This window comes from Neopsephotus bourkii, unplaced genomic scaffold, assembly GCF_033783945.1.
Source record: "Neopsephotus bourkii isolate Nb327-2 ecotype Australia unplaced genomic scaffold, CSIRO-AGI_Nbou_v1 NB_479, whole genome shotgun sequence".
Classification (NCBI taxonomy): Eukaryota; Metazoa; Chordata; class Aves; order Psittaciformes; family Psittacidae; genus Neopsephotus; species Neopsephotus bourkii.
This window is the reverse complement of record NW_026900980.1, coordinates 567,916-586,343: the sequence shown is the minus strand read 5'-3', so window position 1 is coordinate 586,343 and position 18,428 is coordinate 567,916. Positions and strand designations below refer to the sequence as shown.

At 40.8% G+C, this 18,428-nt stretch overlaps 1 protein-coding gene across 3 annotated transcripts in view; it reads right to left on the bottom strand.

Annotated features, from left to right (window-relative positions):
- The window catches only part of SLC25A13 (solute carrier family 25 member 13), a 100,189-nt gene extending 83,336 nt beyond the window's left edge, over window positions 1-16,853 (bottom strand). Inside the window, exons 1-2 of one of the 3 annotated variants that reach the window (XM_061350038.1) lie at window positions 16,746-16,833; window positions 14,535-14,549 (exon numbers count right to left, since the gene is read on the bottom strand). In XM_061350038.1, coding sequence (XP_061206022.1) covers window positions 14,535-14,549; window positions 16,746-16,757 — 27 coding nt within the window. In that variant the 5' untranslated portion in view covers window positions 16,758-16,833. Of the gene's footprint in view, window positions 1-10,760; window positions 10,803-14,534; window positions 14,550-16,745 lie in introns of those variants that run through there. The other 2 variants (XM_061350041.1, XM_061350040.1) reach the window with 2 other exon arrangements.
- Between the last annotated feature and the right edge of the window lie 1,575 nt (window positions 16,854-18,428).

Genomic DNA, 18,428 nt, shown 5'->3' with positions numbered 1-18,428 from the left:
TCACTCAAAAACTGTTCAGAAGAAATGGAAGACTATTAGAGCATCATTAATTTTATCTGGCAGCCAGTGTTATTAGCATAAAACATGTATTTGGACCAGGATTAAGCAACAGGTAAGCCACAATTAAGACAGAAGGCTGTCTAACAGCATGGTTCTCACAAGGTGGCACCTTCAAGAAGCATCATCTCACAGCTGTGCAGAGCATGAGTGAGCTCTGGGAGAGCCATCACTGAATGGAACATGAAACTTACAAGGCTCTCCAAAGTCCCCATGCTCCTGGTGCTCAAGGTTCCAAGACACCTTGAACAGTGTTACAAAAGGTTTCATCGTGATTCCTGGATGTCAATGCAATGGAAGTTATCCTGTGGCACAAGGTCCCAGTGAGTGAGCAGGATCATTTGCAGCAATAAACAAAAACCTGCTACCCTCTGAAGAAAGCAAACCTGGAGCAGTGCCATACAGGGATATCATAACAGAATGAGCTGTTCTTAAAACAGCTACTAATTCCGTTATAAGGAAAAAAAATAAATTATATGGATGTGCAATCCATGCCTATAAATTGTGGAAAGGTCTGCCTCAAACTCTTGCTAGAGTAACTGCTGTTATTTGCAACTTCATGTTTGTGAATAAGCAAGGAAAAGAAATGTGCTGGAGAAAAGTTCCTACACATTACTTACATGTCTTAACTAATAATTGCGTGACAGGAATTATGTAGGAATAACTTGACAGTCAAATGTATTTTGTTTTCGTGTTGTGTTTTCTTCTTTGAACACAGAAGTTCACTTTTCAAGATCCTATTTATACTCAAATCCATCTATTCAACTCTATTCAAAATGCTACACCTCAGCAGCTCAGAGAACTGGGAAGGATGTGGAAGGGGGCATGAATCCTTATGTGTGCATGGATCCAATTCTACTACCTTAAAAAGAACAAAAGACAACCACAGAATGGAAACAGCATCAGACACACAAAGCAAACTTAGTAGAGGTTATAAATGATGAGACTCAAAGAAAATCTTAAGACCTGTAGTGAGGAACCCTTCCTAAAAGCTAACGAAAATTACAGCAGAAATCCATCACATACTTGGGCAAATAATAACACCATGCTACTTAAAACAATAAGGAAAAAGACAATTTTTTTTTTTTTTTATTTTTCATCTGTACAGCACTCAGCACATGAATATTGGGTCATGAGGTGCATGGACATGCTATGCGAAAGCTAAAGTAGTCAAAGTAACTATCCACCTTTCCCAGATAACCATGATTTTCCCAGTCAACCTGACTATGGAAAACCTAGACTTTCACATAACAAAATATCTGTCTCCCCCTTGAAAATCTTTACCTGTCATCTCAAAATGCATATGCCAAAATACGAGTTTGCAAACATACTCTTGCCTGCAGACAATGGTATCACTGTTTGTCTGACTGCCATCATGTGTTTCAGTTTAAAATTACTAGTTCATCACCCTGCAGACAGGGCAATTACAAAGTAAAGGCAGTTTAACATTTTATTTTACAATTCAAAGGTCAATAAACAAATGTTTTGTGTGTAAATTTTAGCAGATTACACAGCTGTCACAGGCCACTGTGAGCACGTGACCTTCACAGAGTCATAGAATGGGGTGGGTTGGAAAGGACCTTAAAGATCACCCAGTTCCGATTCCCTACCATGAACTAAAACCTTCCACTAGATCAGGTCGCTCAAAGCTCCATTCAACCTAGCTTTAATATTTGTTAAGGACCCAAACAGAAAGCTGAACTTATCAAAAAGGGTACTTGGAAATAATTTGCAGTTTCATATGGGAATATCAAATAATCTAATGGAGATCTAAATAATTTATGTAAGGCAGTGACTGTAATACTAAAGGTTTATCTGCCACTGACTTGCCGCAACTCAGTCAAAATTGTTAAAGAGTTCACAATAACTCTCCGTGATTCCCAAAGTTGTAAGATACCTGACAACAATAATTAAAACCTTCTCATCTTCTTCAGAAACTGCAGAAACATTTCCAGCATTTTAATACATTTTAATTAGAAACCATTCTGATTTTAGTTTGAATGATTTGGGCTTCTCATCTGTGAGTCTGTTCCACTACATATATCTGCACAAAGCAATAACAGTTTCATTAAAACATTAAATTTACTCCTGCTCCATTTCCTTCAAAATATCTTTGTGAGATCATTTGGCTGCAGTGGAAAAGATGATGATGTCAAACTGAGCATTCTGATTTAAAGATAGGAATTAAGAAAAAAAAAAATCTCTAAAATTACATTCAGGTAGGCATCCTTAGCAGAGGGGAAAACAGAATTAAATATAATTCCTCCCCCACCTCCCGGAAAGGTATTTCCATCTTCTTTGGGGGCACTGCAGTTAAACCAAGATCTAAAAATACCAGATTAACCAAATGCAGAACAGAGTTTAAGATACTAGAGGAATTCTGGCACTATTCTTTCAATATCTAACTAGGAGTTCTTCAATTTAATTCCTTGGATACCTGGGCTAATGTCAGCACCCTGACCTGAATTCAGAGCAATACATCTGTCATCCCACAGTATGCCACTGGTATCAGTTGACAATGTAGTTCACTTTTTGTCATCAACCTTCCAAAACAATAAAATTCCATAAACTTTTTCCTGACCAGTTGATCCAGCCCTTTGAAATGCACAAAATATAATGCTTTGCCTCACGAAAACTCTGGACAATCTATCAGTGGTTACTCTTCACAGCTCTCACAACCTTTGCCAGCCCAGAAAGTCTTCAAAAAGTGATGAGCAAAGCCAGGGGACCTCACACTAATTTTCATGACACATACCTTTGTTTAATCAATCTCTGGGTCACACACAATACAAAGTACTCCAAAACTTTCAAAGCCATAAAAGAATTGTAGATTCACGTTCTGTATAAAAGTTTCTAAGAACACTAAAGGAAAATAGTGTATTTTTGTGCATACTTTGCTAAACTCCTTCCATAATTTTCATAAGTTCATTGCCCTCTTTCTTTCCACCTTACTCCACCCGTCCACAAGAAAAAGGTTTACTATCCTTGTCAATGGTATACAGAATAAGGAAGTAATAAGTGCTATTTTAATTCTACACTATTTGGGTTAAATATTTAAACACTTGAGAATTAAGTGCGTTTGGGCTATTCTCATAACTGAGATACTGAATCTGTAAGCTACATGTAACAGAATACCAAAAGGAAATCACAAGAGATTTACAGCTGCTATCAGAATCATAGAATGGTTTGGGTTGGAAAAGACCTTAAGATCATCTCGTTCCAGCCCTCTGCCATAGGCAAGGACACCTCACACTACACCATGTCGCCCAAGGCTCTGTCCAGCACTGGCCTTGTACACCGCCAGGGATGGAGCATTTACTACCTCTCTGGGCAACTTGTTCCAGTGCCTCATTTTCTTTACTGTGAGAAGTCCAAAACTTTTGGAGCACAGTGTTCACAATGCAGAAAAGCCTGAATCCACTGCTTCACACCAGTCAGTCTTGACAGAAAAGATGCAGACCGAGTAACTGATTTGGGCGTGTGAACAGAGTAAAAGCATTTGTAAGAAGTTTGTTGTTGTCATGTTTTTCTTCCTTTTAAACAGCATCAACATGGGACTAATTCATGATCTTTACAAAGTAGTTTCCAGTTAGACTGACACACAATGGCATGCAGCATTAGACAGGTGAAGTGACAGGAAGGAGGAAGGCTGACTTGATGTCAGTGACAAAAACTATTTTAATGGAAATGTGAAATTATTCAAAAATTTCTTCCCCTAAACACGTGAAGATTTCTCTAGTCAGATTCAGGCTGCACAATGGGCTGAGAGCAGGAATCAACCAGACACAGTATTTTTTACATACCACATCTTTTTCTAATGGCTTTTCATACTCGGTGCCTCACTTAAGGGCTGCTTCTGCTAAAGATTTGTTAAATCAGCGATGTTCCATCAAACAGTAGTTGTCAAACATGATAAAAACCTACAATAATAAAATACGTGACCGAGAGGTTTTAGTAGTCAAGGATCCAGGGCAGACTGGAAATGGTTCACACTCCCAAGGCAAAGAAATGTGACAATAATGAACAGCCTGCTGTTAGTTCAGTAATACTAATTTTCAGACCTCTTTTCTGCTATCCTAAAATCAGACCTATCTATCAGGTCATGGGATGGACGGATGAGACAGGAGTCACTGAACAAAGCATACATGACAACGCTAGACTGTTACTGCAGAAAATACCTTTAAATTAAGTCCTGCAAGCAGGGAGCCTCCTGCCCTGGTAGTGATACAGGACAACATCCTAGTCTCTCTCCCACACCATAACACCACACACCCATCCAGAGACTCAACTAAGAAGGTATAGTGGGCATCTGGCATGTATGAATTACAGAAAAAAAACGCAAAGCAACACCAGAAACACGCAAAAGTTGGAAGAAACATTAAGGCAGGAGATCTCATTTCTCAGTGCAGGAAACCACCACGTGTGCATACATTTGAACACAGACCTCCAAACTAGAGCTGCGTGCACTGACACAGAGTATCTGTGTCACGATCCTGCCAATGGCCTTTTATGTTTTAGAGATGTTACCTGCATTTTGATTAACACCTATCAGTCCTTGCCAAAAGATATAGTCAGATGCCGCTCAAGCTACTCCAACACTGAATAATTTGCTCTAATTTATTCCTTTAAAACTATTCTATTTTACCATTTCACTTAGATGAAGTGAGCACATTTTCTAACTTTCTAGAATTAAACATCCATTGAGTGAGGCAAAACCCCAAAACCCCAAATAAGTGATAAGTCTATTGCCTGAGAGAGTTCAGGCAAGTTGGGATAAGAAATAGCAACATAAATATGAAGACAATTAGAATTTCTTCCTCCTACTGGCTGGATGATTGGCATTTGGCTTAGGATCATCCTTGTGAGAGCATCCTCCCCTGTTGACTAGGAGCACTTTTAGGCAGTATGCAAATGCTGTCAGGAAAAAGGCAGAAAAATGTGTGCTCTTCTATGACTCCATATTCTGAAATCTACATTTTCCCCAGTGCACAAAGAAAGAAAAACAAAGAATAGAATGCTAGTTGTTGTTCTCTCCTCATCTCTTTGCAAAGCTAGCACCAAAAAAAAAAAGACTCCAACCTACCAAGGAACCTTCTTTGAACCTTCCATTTCCTGGTACGTTTAAACGTATTCTCTTTGACAGAAATGAAACTGGGCTCTAGGAAGGAACATTTCTAAACCTTCAGTAAATAAAGATCAGGTAGTATTCACCTACAGAAACTGAAATATGTTAAAAGATAAATACAAACTTGAGCATGAAGCTGGAAAAATATGTGGTCAATGGCATTCAATACAATAATCTGAATTCCAGTAAATCAATTTCACTTACAAAGGAAGTACCAACAAGATTAGTATCACAAACAACGAGAGAGAAAGAATAAACTCTACTGGGGAAATAACAAATGGAATTCTCGTCCTTCTCCTGAAGTTTTCAAATTAAAAAACATTTGTTCAACTATATCAGAAGCATTCGGCGCTTGATCCCCAACACTTCCCACCCTGTGCAGGTCCACAACCACTCAGAAATGTTGTTTTAAATTTGCTCAGCAGATTTAAATTTGCTCAACAGCCAAGGTTTTAACACTCCAGAGCACTAACTACATAAAGGCATCTGAAGAAGGAGGGGAAAAAAAGTCTGCTTCTACCTGTTTACAAGGTTGTCTAATAACTGTGGTCATCTAGTTACACGACACTTTCTTCCATATTCTAGCTCTGGAATTAAGGTTGCTCTTTGCAATTCTTCAATTGCCCTAATCATCAAGGATATAAAAATCATAGCTGTAAAAAGCACATGTATTATTCTTCTGATAGGTTCCCATAATTGCAAAAATAGCCTTTAAAAGCCTTGAAATTTTTATACTCATGAGATTATTTTTTTTAAACTAGAGTTTAAGAGTTTGAGAGTGTATTATCTTCACATGGGATTGATTTACGGTGGGACCTGAAGACTGGAAAAAAATTAAAGACTACTGCTAATACCCTTCAAGTAAAACTATTTTCTTAATATTTCTATTTTGAACAGAAGACATAATCAAGTTCCAGCTATATAATTTGTGGCTAATCTCAGCTAATGATAGTTCAATGGATAACTACAACTCTAGGATTATCATTGCTGGTTTACTAGAATTTAGACCTTGACAGGTGAATTTAATTCTGTATTCTGGCAGCTTTTAGAAAACAGGATAAGTTAGTCAAAAAGCATTTAATGCACTTATTTAAAAGGTCAGGTTTTGAAAGACTCTTCTTCAATTTACATCTGCCTCCCTGACCAGTCTGTTTTGCTGTCAGACATTCCTGTCCCAGATACCCAAGAGAGATGCTGAAGTAGTATATTCATCTGCTTCCTGTGAATCACTGCACTTCACAGATAAGGTGATCCTATATGTCTGAATAAAGACACACCTGTGCATTTCTCCTCACATTACACCAAATCAAATTACTCTAGCAGGATGCCATAAGATGCATTGTCAACATCTTTTTTCACTCTTTGCACCTATTTTTAATCAAAGAGAAGTATCAATAATTAAGACAGCACTAATACGACTGGGAAGTCTTCACCTGCCATAAGGACAGTTTGTGGAGCGAGAATTAAGTTTCAAGAACGGTTATCTGTCATATTTGCCGCAATTACAACTACCCAAAATATTAATGGTAAGAATGCCAAAAGTGTGGAAAGACTAAGGAGACATAAATCTGGAACACCTACTGAAAAGGAGAGGCTATTTGGACACTAGCTGACTGACAGCTTGGGTGAGAACCAAAATTCTCAGCTTTCACAGCAAACACTGTGGTGTAACCATGCCCTACCTAAAACAAAATAAAGCTCTAACTGATGGCAAGCCCCAGATTTCCAAAAAGTCTACATCTAAATTCAGTAAACTCAAGCAATGGTGCTTGAGAAGAATCACAAACTGTGAGGCTGAATCACAAACTGAAAGGCTGCTTGTGGGGACAAAACACTCTTTATCCCACACACAGGAGATGTGGAGAGTAAAGAAAATGTGTCACTTAAGAATGGAAACATATTTTAGAATAAAGCAATCACAAGTTGCAGTAATACTATTTATCACAATAACCTTAAATTAAATAAATTTTGGAAATACAACACTTGAGTTAAATAAATTAAAAAAAAACAACCACAGTAAGGACTCCTATAAAAGGTCCAGCTGCCTGTTCCCAAAGGGATATTAACTTCCCCCCCCAGCTCTGGTCCAAAGTCTTTGAGACTTAGTCTCCTGCTGAAGGGATAAATAAAACAACAACATTATTTATGCTAACATGGACTGGCTGGTAGGGAGCAAGACTGATGTGATGTGGGAGTCACAGCCATAAAGGCAAAAGTAACCTTAACACAAATGCATGAAAAGTATTTGTAACTAGGCTCTTCATTTTTACCTTTATACATTTTAATATGGATAATTCATAAAATGCCATATTGCTTAACTATTCACATGTGCATCAATAATCCAAAATCTACCAATCTAAGAATAAAATCATAAGGATTATTGCATCATGTGCAAGGTTCCATCATCTTCACCATTAATGTCACTCCCCTTTACTCTCCCACATTTTTAAAGGGAGAAAAATACCTCAGAGTTAGGATTTCACCAGCTGCCTGACTCCTGCAGCCTAAGACTGCAGTAATCTTCTGTGTGTGGTGTTTAGCTATAATTGATCAGCACCACTAGAAAAACATGTAGGGACCAGCCAGGCTAATCAGGGCAAATGCAACCATAAACTTGCCTAAAACAAGAGGCAGTTATTCCTTCTACAGCAAAGTCAGTTCACATTTGAATGCATAAATAAGCCAATCAGAGACATACCTTCCAAAAACCAGAAACAACACAACACTAAATTATTTGCAAGGGCAGTCTGGTTTTTTTATTTCTGCTTCCATGGAAAATTCACATCACAGTTTGCCTTTCAAAAATGCTTCCATCAGTAGTTACTTGGCTATATAGAGAAAATGGGACAAAAGACTGTCAAAGAATTTAGTATAAATATTTAAGAGGAAAATGATGACATAGTTTTCTCGTTGTTTCAATTCTGTTTTTTACTTTCCTGCTCCTGAACATTTAAACTGACTGTTGCCCACTGGTATTTAAATAACTAGTGGGTGTATCAGTTGACCAATTAGTTCTATGACAACTTCACAATTCTGCCTATGCAAAACTTACAGTTACATCCCCATGGCTACGTTCTTGTACCATGCCTCTTACGTTTAGGGAAAAAGCTCTAGCACCTCTATGGTTGTAGCACCATGAGACAAGCACGAAGGGCTGTCAGTGAACAAACCACCTGATCCACAGCAAACAGCACACCTAATTCTGGTAAAAAAAAATTTTCTTCACATTTCCCTGCTGAGCAGTGGAAAATGCACAAATATCTGTAAATGCAAGCCAGTAAATGGTTCTACAGTTGTCATACAAGACAACCCTTTGCACATTTCCAGCTTAAGACATTTCTGTGCTCAGCGCTACATTAGAGCATGCCATCCACATAACTTTATGGCGCTTTGCTAGAAAAGCAGCATATTATTACTGTTATAGTTCCATATCAGGGAACTGATATGATTTAAAGGAAGCAAAACCAATTTAAGTATATATATTATAAAATAAAAAAAAAAAAACTAGGCTACTTCTTGCCAAGTCAGTTAACTACCCTAAGTATTCACCCCAGCACCATTACATTACCCTACTACTGCTACTGAATGTTTACTATTATCCATGTTGAATCACAGCTTCATGTCTACCACTGGCTTTTAAAAATCACAGTAACCTGTTCCTGGTTCAGGAAACAAACAGGTATCTCTCCACATCAACCCAACCAATAGAACAGCTACAGAGAGTTCAGCCAAGAGACAATCAGTCCAGTATCATTAAGATTGCAAAACAGGCAAGGAACCAGTCCCAGATGCCTGGTCCAGCCTACATTTGGACCCCAGAAAAGAACTGTCATCCTCCTAAAACTATGAAAGCAATGATGATACTATGAAGATTTAAGAGTTATTTTTAAAAGGGTTGGCTGTCTGGGCACAAGTCTGCCACTCTCAGTGCACTCTATATAAATAAAAAGTATGTTTGTGTATTTGCGAACTCCACTTTGCTCAGCCTCCAAGGGTCAGACCCATCAGCATGCTCCATTACCTCAGTCACAGCATGATGCAAGAGACAATCCTTGTATGAGCAGAAAAGTACATCCAATCTAAGATTTACAGGATGCCAGAAGTCCCACCAAGGTGCATATCCAGAATAGCCACAGGCCTGGCTCAGCATGTACAGACAGTTCAGGCCCACTGATCAGGCATCCCCACTCAGCCCAGCAACCACGCATGCAACACATCTAATGTGCATTGGCTTAGCTGTAGCAAGCATCAAGCACCACCGCCCTCTGAAATTGTAGCATGTAGAGGTAACATTCATGCAAAATATATGAACACCATTGAATCAAAAAAATCCAAACCTCCCCCCTCCTAGATAGGTGCCCTAATTCTTAGCAACAGAATTGGGTTCTGGCCCACTCCTCTTTTCACCTTAGTCCTTGTATTGCTAACTACAACAGAGATTAAGCCTTGCTGTTTGAAGATCCTCCTGGGACACCCCCAGCTTTTTCATTTCCCACTGGCTGACTTAGATGCTCCCTAGTCAGCACACTGGTTGTTGTGATATCTGTTTCAGGCAACCTCAGAGAGGTTTCCTAATTCTACTTACAAAGCCAAGTGGATAAAAGTTAGGCAGGGAGATATTCATCTAGAGAACACCAAAAAACTCTTATTAGCCTAAACTCCAGGCTCTGGTTTTCACATGGCCAAGAGTAAGCCAAGGAGTAAGGCAGATCTTCAAGGAGACCCAGAAAGTGAACTTACTGGTCAGTACAGAAATTGTTCTTGCAGGTTGCCTAGGCATGCAAGACATTGGAAGCATATGAACCCAGCAGCTGAGGTTGGGCACCCCACAACTATCCAGCCAGAGGAGTTTGATCAGGCTTGTGGCAAGCTCTGTTCCTTCTGTCTCTTCTCCAAACATAGTTTGGTGTACACATGTTCATTCCTCCACTCTCAGATGTTTCTTTTTGACTTCTTTAGAGAAGAAGAAAAACTTCAACAACCCACTCCTTACGGGCAATTTCACCCTTTAACACACTGGATTTTGTGCAGGCCAAGTAACGTTTTTGGTAAAGAATATAACTGCAATTGAATGTTTCTAAGGTATTGTAAATAGCATGAAATTATTTTAAAATGTTATGAAAACGGACAGTGTTCCTTTAAGTGTTTTAACAGAGCTTGAGTTGAAATTGCTTTATTCCAAAGCAATGGAAGATAAGAGTGTTTTTATAAAGACCTCTTATCTCCCTGCAAATGACTGAGTTACAGATACTTACCAAAAAGAGAATTCACCAGAAAAAATGTAACCTTACATTTTACTATCCCTAGTTATCCCTAGTTATCCACCCCCATAAAATATCATCTGTTTCTGAATATCGTGCTGTAGCTGAAGTGAAGTAGCATGATTATCAGTCACAGTAGTGCCCAGAGGCTTCATGCAAGTTCAGGTTTGGCATCATACAAACATACAGGCTCTATGCAGTATGACGACGCCATTCTATAGCCAAAGCAGAAGCAATTCCACAGGTCAAAAGCAAAAATCAAGCTAAAGTTAAGCAGCACATTCATGCCATCTTCCAGAAAATACAGTACCACATACCTCCTTCTCATAGTCCTTGGACAACATAGATAAATAAAATAGATACTGGCCTAAACAAGCTGGTCACAAGACACACTGTTATCATTCAGGGCTGTAAGCTTGTCTACATTATAGTATCAGGAAGAGCGCCTTTAACATATCATTTGAAGCACATTTGGAAGAGCTTCTCTAACATCCTGGAACACAAAGCTGCATAGAAGGAGGAATTCAATTCCCAAAGCTGTTAAGATCCAGGTAACTTTAAATGCTTTCCTGTGGACATCACAACAGATGAGATGCATGTAAGGATATACACACAAGTGTTGGGTCCAGTAACACTGCCACAGCTAGATGTGAAGTGAGGTCATCCAGCAAATACTCTTACAGGGACATCATAATGGAAAAGAGAAAGTTTCAAAAAACTGTAACAATCACTGACAGGTGCAACATGTGATCCCATCAGCACCTCTCTAATATACTAAAGACATAAACCAACCTCTTTCACCACCTCCTCTTGCCCCTACCTTGCTCTAACAATGAAGGGAGGAGGAAAGGGGGGTGGAAGCAGCACAAGGAAATAGATAAACTCAGTTGAGGCAAAACCCCCAGTGTAACAACTCAGTGCTCACTGCAAAAGAGTGCTGTATGGATTTATTCCAAAATAGTTGCTCCATGAGTGTTTTCCCTGGCATTATTCTCGCCAGTGGGCCCCTTAATTTGCTGTGTACCTCATGGTACTAAGACTCAAGTAGTCCTCCTAGGGCTAAATGTCATAAGAAAAGACCTGTGCAGTAAAAGAAATAGAATGAAACCAAACACACAAACAATGGTGGGGAGGGCAGGGAAGAGGAATAAATTATCTGCTTTCTCCTCTGTTTCAGTTACAGACACCATGCATGCTACTTTGCACTTAGAAGAGGACTTAAGTTAACAGCGCTCACAGAAATCCAGTGTCCCTTTAACAGGCAAATTTTAGTCTCTTAAGAAGTCAAGATGCAGTAATAAGTCATAAGCAGATAAATACATGTTTTTTTTTCTGAGGGGGAAAGTGGAAAAAAGAGTCTTATGATACATAAGGTGTCTTAAGAATTTACACATTTATGTGCAGTTCCAAAACTACACATCAATGAGTGATGTGTGTAACTACACATCACTTTCCACATGGATCTTACGTAGTGTTATCACACCACAAAAAATTATTGTGGTGCCATTAAGTGTCATGACACTATTAATTCTACAGTACACAAACTCAGTGATGCTTCAGGGAAACAGAAATTGTTCTCTCCTTACTCACCAACCACTTTCCCCCCACAATTTTGATCTCACTGAGCAGCTGGAACCTGTCCATAAGGGACTCCACTACTCTCATGAACACAATAGCCCATCACAATGCTAAGACCCCTCACCTGTTCCTATCTGAGGACTCAACAAATCCACATGCAATGCAATGCGATGCAATTCTTCTCTTCCAATTTGCTGGAGGAAGGGAAGAATGGAATCATCAAGGGCAAGAGTAAATTCAGTCTGTTCTCAGGCACCCCCACCCTACTGATAGCACAGGGGAGAGAAGCATGGGAGGGGATGAACGAAGAGGCATGATGGAGCTGTAAGATGCACAAAGGGATACACTGGGTGTGAATGGAAGGAAAATAATCAAGGTGGCATGGCTGCACCAGCATCTAACAGTTCTGGCATTGATTGAAATCATATTCACCTAGAATTGAATTGCCATAGTGTTTGTACTTCAACCATTGCTTATCCAGACCTCATTAATTCACACCATTCAATGCAGGAATTGGATCATTTCAGGACACAAAAAGGCCCACAGAGCCAGGGCCAGTGGCATCAATATTTCATCAAACTCTAATTCATTCAAAGTGATGCCCCTTTAAGGACTGGGTTGTTTAGTGGGAAATCTCTGACTATATTAACACCAAGACATACAAGGAACCTGTGATGGAGACAAACTATTTTTGATATTTAAAGTTTAGGATTTTATAGGTAAATATGGCAACAACCAGAAAGAACATATAATTGATACAGCTTTCTTAAGAAACAGCCCCAGAAAAACATAAGCACAAAGAGAACAAAAAAAAAAAGTTAAATATAAAAAAACCTGCAAAACAGATTTTAATCTGCATTAGAACCATTCCAAGTATTACCATGAAAGTAAAGTCAGCAACAAATTTGTGTTACCTTATTGACATATTTTTGACAGGCATTTGTTCTTCAGAAGACTTACACATGCACTTAAAATTAAACATGCAAGTAGTCCCACCAGGTACTGATGTAAGGTTCATGCCTTCACTTGAACAGTCATGCTACAGCTAGATTTTTCACGTGTAGTATCTGTGTTCACTTTGTTCATAAGACAATAATCTTAAAATAACTCATACATTCTGAGTAACAGAGGTAATCAGTATGTGCCCAACAGATAAAAGTTCACACACACACAATAACATTAGAAATCAGAGATATTCCACAGTATTTAAATATCAACTCATATTATGAGTACTATGCAGTTCAAGACAAGTGTCAAAATTTATTCACACGCTGTCCATAGCAGAGATGAAGTTTAATGGAGTACAAGTGCTTCCATGCTAAGTCCACTGCTTTTACACAGTTTCCAATTGTTTATCTACTTTATCTATTGAAATTATTTAAGTTTGGATTTTTCATTAATGCAATTTTTAAGTGTTCTGAATGTAGCTCAGTGGTTATGAAATACAAAGTTTAAATATAATATACATACTAGCTCCAATCATAAATATCGATTTCTGATCGTAAGTTGAACAGACAAAAGTAGCACCATGGCAAAGGCAAAATTTGCTGTGGAAAGAGGTCTCCTTGAGAAGTACCTTAGAACTTCCACTGAAAATAAAGTTTATATTTTACCAAGCAGCAGGACTTTAGAAAGATAGCAAATCACACTTGGCACATGCGTAAGGTTAACAGCTATACCCAGAACTGCGTAGCAGTATGTGGACCAAAGGTAGCTTACATTCACACAACAGGCACAGCTAATTTTTTTGTAAAATACACAGCAGGTGAATACCAAGGGCATTAACTAGACTATGTAACTTCTCTTTAAAAGTATCTGGATAATGGGCAGAGAAAACTTTATGATTACATTGTTAAAATGTAATCACACTCAAAATGAAGAAATAAAGCATGACACACCATATACAACATCATTATTGTTCTGTACATTCATTACCATAAAGGCTTTCCACACAGCCTGTTTTCTCTGCAATACAAAGAAGACAGTACCTAGGATGGTAATTGAGTTACCAAGGGGGTAAAAATTTACTGCAACATCTCAGCTGTGTTTTTACTGGCAATCTGTGCAAATATAATTTACAGTGCAATTTTCACAGAACACTTTCAGAAAATGTTTTCAAAGATTAAGAAAATACACTGATGTGCAATATACACTGTTTAAAACATTGTGTAAATTGGAAGACACTGAGTAACATACAACAAAGAAAATAAAATGGCATTGATGGGGAACTTTAAAGATTCCATGCATAAATGTTTTGCCCATGTCTTGATACTTGAGTGCTTAACTATGTGGCCTTAACAGTATCCCGTTTGGTTTTCCTTTTGACAGACTGAACTCCTGGAGTCTGCTTAAAATGTCAACATTTGAAATCTTGCAAGTGAAGCACAATTATATTCAATCCCAAAGACTCAAATGTCTAAAAGGTTATAATAAAAAAATTAAAGGAAGGGGTCATGCAGGATACTGACAAGGAAAAGGTATTGAAAGGATTTTAGAAAAATCATTCAACTCACCAGTCCATTGTTTGGCTGAGGTGAAAAAGGCAAACATTACTGAGATGCATCAGTGGGGAAGTTAGAACACAAATCAAGGCCCGTGCCTGCAAGCACATGTGAGTAACTTCAGGCCCAGAAACTCTTTACATGGCAAAGTTATTCATATGTGTGCTTGCAGAACCTGAGCTCAGACTCAGTTATCATCAAGAGTACAAAACGCTAGTTACATTTTGCCAGTGACTTCAATGAAAACAGAAATTCACCAGTGTTTAACAGCAACTCTTTCACCTCAGGAAGATAAAAACCCTTGAAGTCTCACAAGGTAACTTAATAATTAATCCATTCTACCTTCTCCTAGTTCTTTTTTTTTTTTTTTAACATAAGTCTCTCAAAACACGTTCAAGCCTGCAGCTAGAAGCCTTCTTTTGAAGCTATGAGGGCTGTAAACACTGCAGTACAAAGCGCTGTATCTTTGTCTTGCAATGCACCAAGGATGCTCATGACACTAGTGACAAGCCATTACTCTCTTTATCAGGTATTTCTCTGCCAAGCCTGATGTAATCAGAAACCTACGATATTCAATTCAGTTCCTCCTTAACTGTGAGCCTTTCCAACATATGCTTGTATAGATTCTGGTGATTTTAGCTGTGTCATAAGCCAAGCCAAAAGAAGGACACCACGCAACCATGCAGCATAGTGCACACATTTCTATCTGATTAGACAAACACTTAGCACATGTACAACATTTTTAAAGCATATGTGAATACTGTGGATTCAAATGCATTGCAGATTAAGAACTGCTGCTTGGAGAGGAAAAGATGAGTAACAGGTTCATAAATTCAGTGAATGGAAGACTTTTAAGTCTTTTAGCAACAATAGTTGGTAAGATGCAACTGATGTGCTGTGCGCATGAATCAGAGGGCAACCAAAAAGAAAAAAAAATAAAAAAAGCTAGACAGGGCAATTAAGATTTATATATAACAAACATAATATTTGGGGATGACTGTTTCATATACCCTAGCAAAGAGGAATCCCATATTGCCCAGTCCTTTAAAACAGCATGCATTCCCGATTACCCAAGTTCTTAGTGAGGTAGGTGCTGACCGCAGCTCTGTCATGGACTGACCGAGATAACAGAACGAATGACTGCTCACACCAAGCACACGTGAGGTTTTGCATTGTTTGGAGAAGTTTTATGATGTTTTCTTGATGCAAGTCTCATCACTGACTCCAACAAGACCAGGATATGGCTCAACTTAAGTCTCAGTATTCAAGAAATGAAAGCCTAGTAGTAAGTTTTGAAACACCAAAACCACACAGAATTTTATTTGCCATTAGAAGTGGAATACCTACGTTTTCATATGGCCTTGATCCAACTAAAGGCTACTTATTTTTTTTCTGAGGTGGAAGTGTGGTATTAAACAACTGATTAAAGTATTTCAATTAATTTATCCTTCTGAAACATCAGAAAACCCTACAGGTATCAGACAGGAGAGCATTAAGAAGCAACACTGTTTGGAAATTGTAACAATGTGAAAACAGAAGGTAAAAACAGGTATATGGGGGAAATGGGGAGAAAAAGCAAAAGCGTACTATCATGCTAAGACCTGCAAGGGCGCCAACATCACTATCTATGGTGAGCCCCATGAGGTCCTGACCTGCCAGCCGCTGTCCTAAGGACCCACTGCATCCTCTCCTCAAAAAAATAGGTGCACACACAACACATACGGATGTATATGTTTATGCATGTCTATACTGTCTTAAGTATGTGCCTAGAAGGGCGCTCACCGAGGCACGGCTGGGCCTAACAGCGCTCGGAGGAGCTGCCGGCAGGACAGCCTGAGGCCCGCACCGGTGAGGGCCGCCCGGCCCGGCGGGACCAGCTACCTTGCACCCCGCAGGCACCACCCGCGGACGGTGCATGGCGAGCGGAGCGCAGGCCCGCTCCCCGCGGCTGGCAGGTGGGGATCTCCGCACTGCCCGGCACCCAACCCGGCCCGCCCCGGGGGCCCCTCGGCCCTGCAGCCCACCCGCCTTCTGCCTCCTCCGGGGCCGCGGCGCCGCTACGAGGAGCAGGCGCCACCCGCCGGGTTTCGCCAAGGACAGGCCCGAGGTCAAACGCGGCGGCCTCCCGCCGCGGCCCCTTCCCCGCCGCCAACGGCCGCGCTGGCGCACGCCGGGAGCTCGCCGCCCGCGCCGCCTCCCCGCCAGCCGCCGGCGGTGACTTACCTTGGCAGCCATGCTGTGCCCGGCGCGGCCACCCCCTTCCCGTCCCTTCCTCCCCTTCCTCCCCTCCCCTCCCTTCCGACCGCGGCAGGCAGCTTCCCCGCCTGCGCACCAGCCCGCCAGCGCCGGCCGTCACCGCTTTCCCAGGCACGGCCCATTGGCTGCACCGCTCCCGGGCCGGCTGCGGCCCGCGTGATCGCCCGGGCCGGCACGGCCTGGTCCCAAGGAGGATAGCGGGGCTGCGGTCAGCGAGGCGAGGCGAGGCGCCGGGAGGTGCGGCCTCAGGCAGCAGCGGGCTGCAGGCGTTTCGGGGCGGGCATTGCTTCTGCCCGGTGAGGGACACCCGGTTTGCCTCGTGTCTTCAGCTTATGGATGGTGGCCTGGCATCCTCCGGGTCACCCCAAGGGCACGCGGAGCCCTGAGGGACCCTGCAGCCCCTCTGGCTGCTGGAGAATCCCAAGTGTTACCTATTAGTGACTTTTATTTTTAACACTAGGAAATACCTCTGGACACCAGGGCAAGCAGTGGAAGGGTGGGAAACACCTTCAGAGAGGTGATGCTGGTTTTGCACCCCTCAGCAAACCCTGCCCAGAGCTGTGTACCTCTGTGCAAGTCAGACTGCTGTTTGAGGGATCTTTCATCCAATTGCTATATCCCAAGGCTTCATTCTAGGATACCCCAAGAATGAGCCATGCTTTCAATGCTGGTTTAGTTCCTAACCCAGTGTGAACGTGACACGTAAGCAGCCCCACTAGAGTCCACAGCTGTACCCAGGGTGACCACAAGTATGGCACACTCAGCCTCACAGACAGTTTGCAGACTTGTCTACAGACAGCCTGTCTGCGCGTGTTTGGCAGCATACCACTTGGCACGCAGGCTGTGACCAGGGCCCTGCCGATGCCCGCTGTGACTGGCCTCAGAGTTTGGCTCTTTAGGGGATTTTAGGCTGACCTGAGGTTGGTAGTGCAGACTTGCCTTGTGCATGTAACTAAAGGGTGCTTGTAAGAGTAGCTCAGGGATGAGGTTTTGTGTTTATAGTGGGGTATTGGGTTAGTCATACCTTTGAGGTAGATCTTCCAGCACTTTCACTAAAGGGAGTGTCGTAAACATATTAAAAAGGTGAAGGATCTCCAAGACAGATCTGTTACATTATAAATCAGAAGAGTTAACTCTTTAATTGTTTTTAATTGTCTTAGAGTGTGACAGTAGAGAAATGATATAGATTCATAAACGCGTCTGCCCACTATAAATCGTTGCAGGATGGCTTTTTTTATGTTTGCTTTCAATCCAATTAATAAATAACATGCTGGGTTTCAGCAAATTGTGAAGTCTTCTCATGTCCCTTGAAAGTTTATTCCATCACCTGCAAGGCCTGGCAACATATCTGGCTCCTTCAATTCTCATCAGCCTCCCAATCTGCTTCTTGTAAAAACCCTCCCACTCACTGCATTCTCTTCTGTTTTCTACCTGCCCCACATCCATGTGCCTGCTGCATGTGCACAGCTGTTCCCTGAGACAGCACAGCCTTTTTCTTCTTGCTGCATCTCCCTGACCCAGAAAACAGTCATTAGAGCAAAGCAGACTTGGAGCCTTCCTCCAACCACACCTTTTCAAATGAACACGAAAAGTAGATTATGTACTGCCTATCTGCAAACTAGATAAGTAAATACTGTCACCTTGTCATAA